Source organism: Cucurbita pepo, chromosome LG15, assembly GCF_002806865.2.
Source record: "Cucurbita pepo subsp. pepo cultivar mu-cu-16 chromosome LG15, ASM280686v2, whole genome shotgun sequence".
Classification (NCBI taxonomy): Eukaryota; Viridiplantae; Streptophyta; class Magnoliopsida; order Cucurbitales; family Cucurbitaceae; genus Cucurbita; species Cucurbita pepo.
Window position 1 is genome coordinate 1858718 of NC_036652.1, and position 2682 is coordinate 1861399.

Here is a 2682-nt window from a genome sequence, read left to right on the forward strand (position 1 = left end):
ATGCATGATATCGTAGCGAACACAATATCGAATGTACGCGTTCGTACCATCATTAGCATAACGGGGGAGTGCCCCATGTACATAACACATAGCGTGCATGAGGTTCTTAAGGTTTACCTCCATGGCATTATACATACAACGTTCCATCCCCTCACCGCATTACATAGACTAACTGGGTTAAACATCGAGTAAGCATATCGTAGCATACTAGTCATCACATTCATGGCATGCGAGGTTCTCATTACAATCATGACATGTCAATCAAGTTCCTACATACAGGATAGCAAACTGTGGCACAAACATCACATACATAAACATGACATACATTAGCGTTTTACGACAAGAACATATAACCTAGCATACATCAACAACACACATGGTGCATGCAAGGGCCATAGGGCACGCACCATCATACACACATAACTAACACCAACAGCACATGGGCCATGTGTGGGAAAGTACCATGCATCCACCCTGCCTGGACAAAGCAAGGGCCTAAGGCCATGGGAAGGAATGGAAGACCGACCCCTCTCTCGTTTTCTTTCTTTTGACACTTGTGCTTATGTATGTGTATTGTATGCGATCGCATGTATCCTAATGTATGATTATATGCTTAACCCCAACAGTGGGGCGACTTACTGGGTATTTTATATAATACTCAAGCCACGTGCTACCCATGTTTTCAGGTAAGGGCAAGGCCCCCATGTACGGCTGACGGTGAACGCTGCGAAGGCCATAGACGTCTTAAGGAGGGTTTGTAATCTCGTAGGCTTCTTGTTGGATTCTCTCGGATGATAGTTATTGCAATTGTTCTTCTAGTTATCTGTTGATTATTTCTAGGTTAGGCTGTCCAGGTATGAACTACTTATAATAGTGAACATATTGTCATTATTGAGACTGTCTTACGTAAACTCTCGTTCTTTCGTTATACAAGTACATGGTAACGTCGCTAATTAGGTTAGAGAAAATTAGGGGCGTTACAGTTGGTATCAGAGCGCTAGGTCACAGGTCTTGTAGACTAGCCTACGATATAGGCCTAAGGCACTTCCATGGTCCTCCAGCAACCACACCGTCACCGTTAGGTATGTGTATATATTGTAAGGAAGAATTACAGTTGTACGCTCTCTTGTCCTGATGTTAATGCGTTCCATAATGTGACAGATATATGCTTGTGTGTGTATCCGGCTAATGCCATTGTATGTGTACGTGACTTTTGCCCTTGTGATTGTTCATAGAAGTGGATAGATTAGTATGTAACCTCACAGCTATTGCTAGGTTTAGATATGCCACCCAGGACGCGAGGAGGGAGTACTAGGAGGCGAACCCCAGTTAGTGGTAGGAGCAGAAGGGGACGGGATCCCAACCGCGAGGACACCGTGGAAGGGCCCGACGTAACGATGACATGCCCGCTGCTAGCGACACCCCAGCCCGCCCGAGACTCAGCAGTGGAATTGGTAGACGTATTGCGGATTGTAGTACGAAACTTGTCCGATGACCAACTGGCTAATGACTCAGCCTCCACTATGGAAGCCAGATGCCTGCAGGATTTTAAGAGAGGTGACCCGCAAACCTTCAAGGGAACTTCTGATGACCCGGCAGAGGCACAGTTGTGGCTGAGTTCCATAGAGATCGTATTTAGGCTGACAAACTGTCCCGAAGACCAAAAGGTGGAATGCGCAGCATTCATGCTGCGTGCCGATGCTCAAGTATGGTGGCGCAGACCCACCAGCTTATCAGACCCGGGGGGGGGGGAAANCTCATGGACAAAATTTAAGGAGGCCTTTGCAGTGGCGTACTACCCAGAGGACGTGCAGAAACGCAAGCATCAGGAATTCACTCACCTGAAGCAGAGAGGGCGTTCGGTTACTGCCTATGCCAGAGAGTTCACCAAGTTGAAATGCTTCGCCCCGGACTTGGTAGACACCGACTATAGGATGGCCTGCCGATTTGTGCTAGGGTTGGACCGAAAGATCCATAACGTGGTTGAAGCGATAGCACCTACGGCTTATGCTGACGCGCTGAGAGTAGCGCGGGCCATGGAGGGGACCGATGGACCGAGCGAATCCTACTCATCGACCCAAAGACGAAAATGACGCAGTGACTGAGATGACTGTCGCGAATCCCGCTCATCAACTGAGAGACAGAGATGACGCCGTGATTGAGATGACCGCCGCGATTCATCCTCATCCCTGCCACCGAGACGACCAGATAGACGATGCCGCGATTCCAGGCGGGGCCAGCAGGGGAGAGAGGGCAGGTCAGACGATAGACCCAAGTGGAACGAGTGTGGGAAGAACCATTGGGGGCAGTGCCTGGCTCGCTCTGGGGCTTGCTTCTGATGTGGGAAGGAGAGTCACTTAGCCAGAGACTGCCCGGGAGGCCGCGCCAATGACGTCGGGGGTCAGCAGAGACCACTACGCATAGCAGATGCCCCCACTCAAAACCGCCCTCCAGCGAGAGCCTATGCCTCCACTAGTAGGGACTGTTAGATAAAACCTTTGTTTTTCCTTATTTAGATTCACACGTTTACATTTAATTCTCCGTTTGACCATTTGACAAACACGTCGAATGGATTAGCGAATTCTTAGACGGCAATTTTCTAGTAAGTGGCACAGATTCAGTTGGCCACTCTCTACCAATTTTTAGGATAGGTTATATTTAAATAGGAAATCTGTTCAGAAG

General features: G+C 48.6%; 1 protein-coding gene across 1 annotated transcript; it reads left to right on the forward strand.

The window, feature by feature from the left end:
• Positions 1 to 1283: 1283 nt before the first annotated feature.
• LOC111776345 lies at positions 1284 to 2093 on the forward strand. Its single transcript, XM_023655776.1, has one exon. It carries the CDS (start codon positions 1284 to 1286, stop codon positions 2091 to 2093), a length of 810 nt encoding a protein of 269 aa, XP_023511544.1.
• The last annotated feature ends 589 nt before the right edge of the window (positions 2094 to 2682 follow it).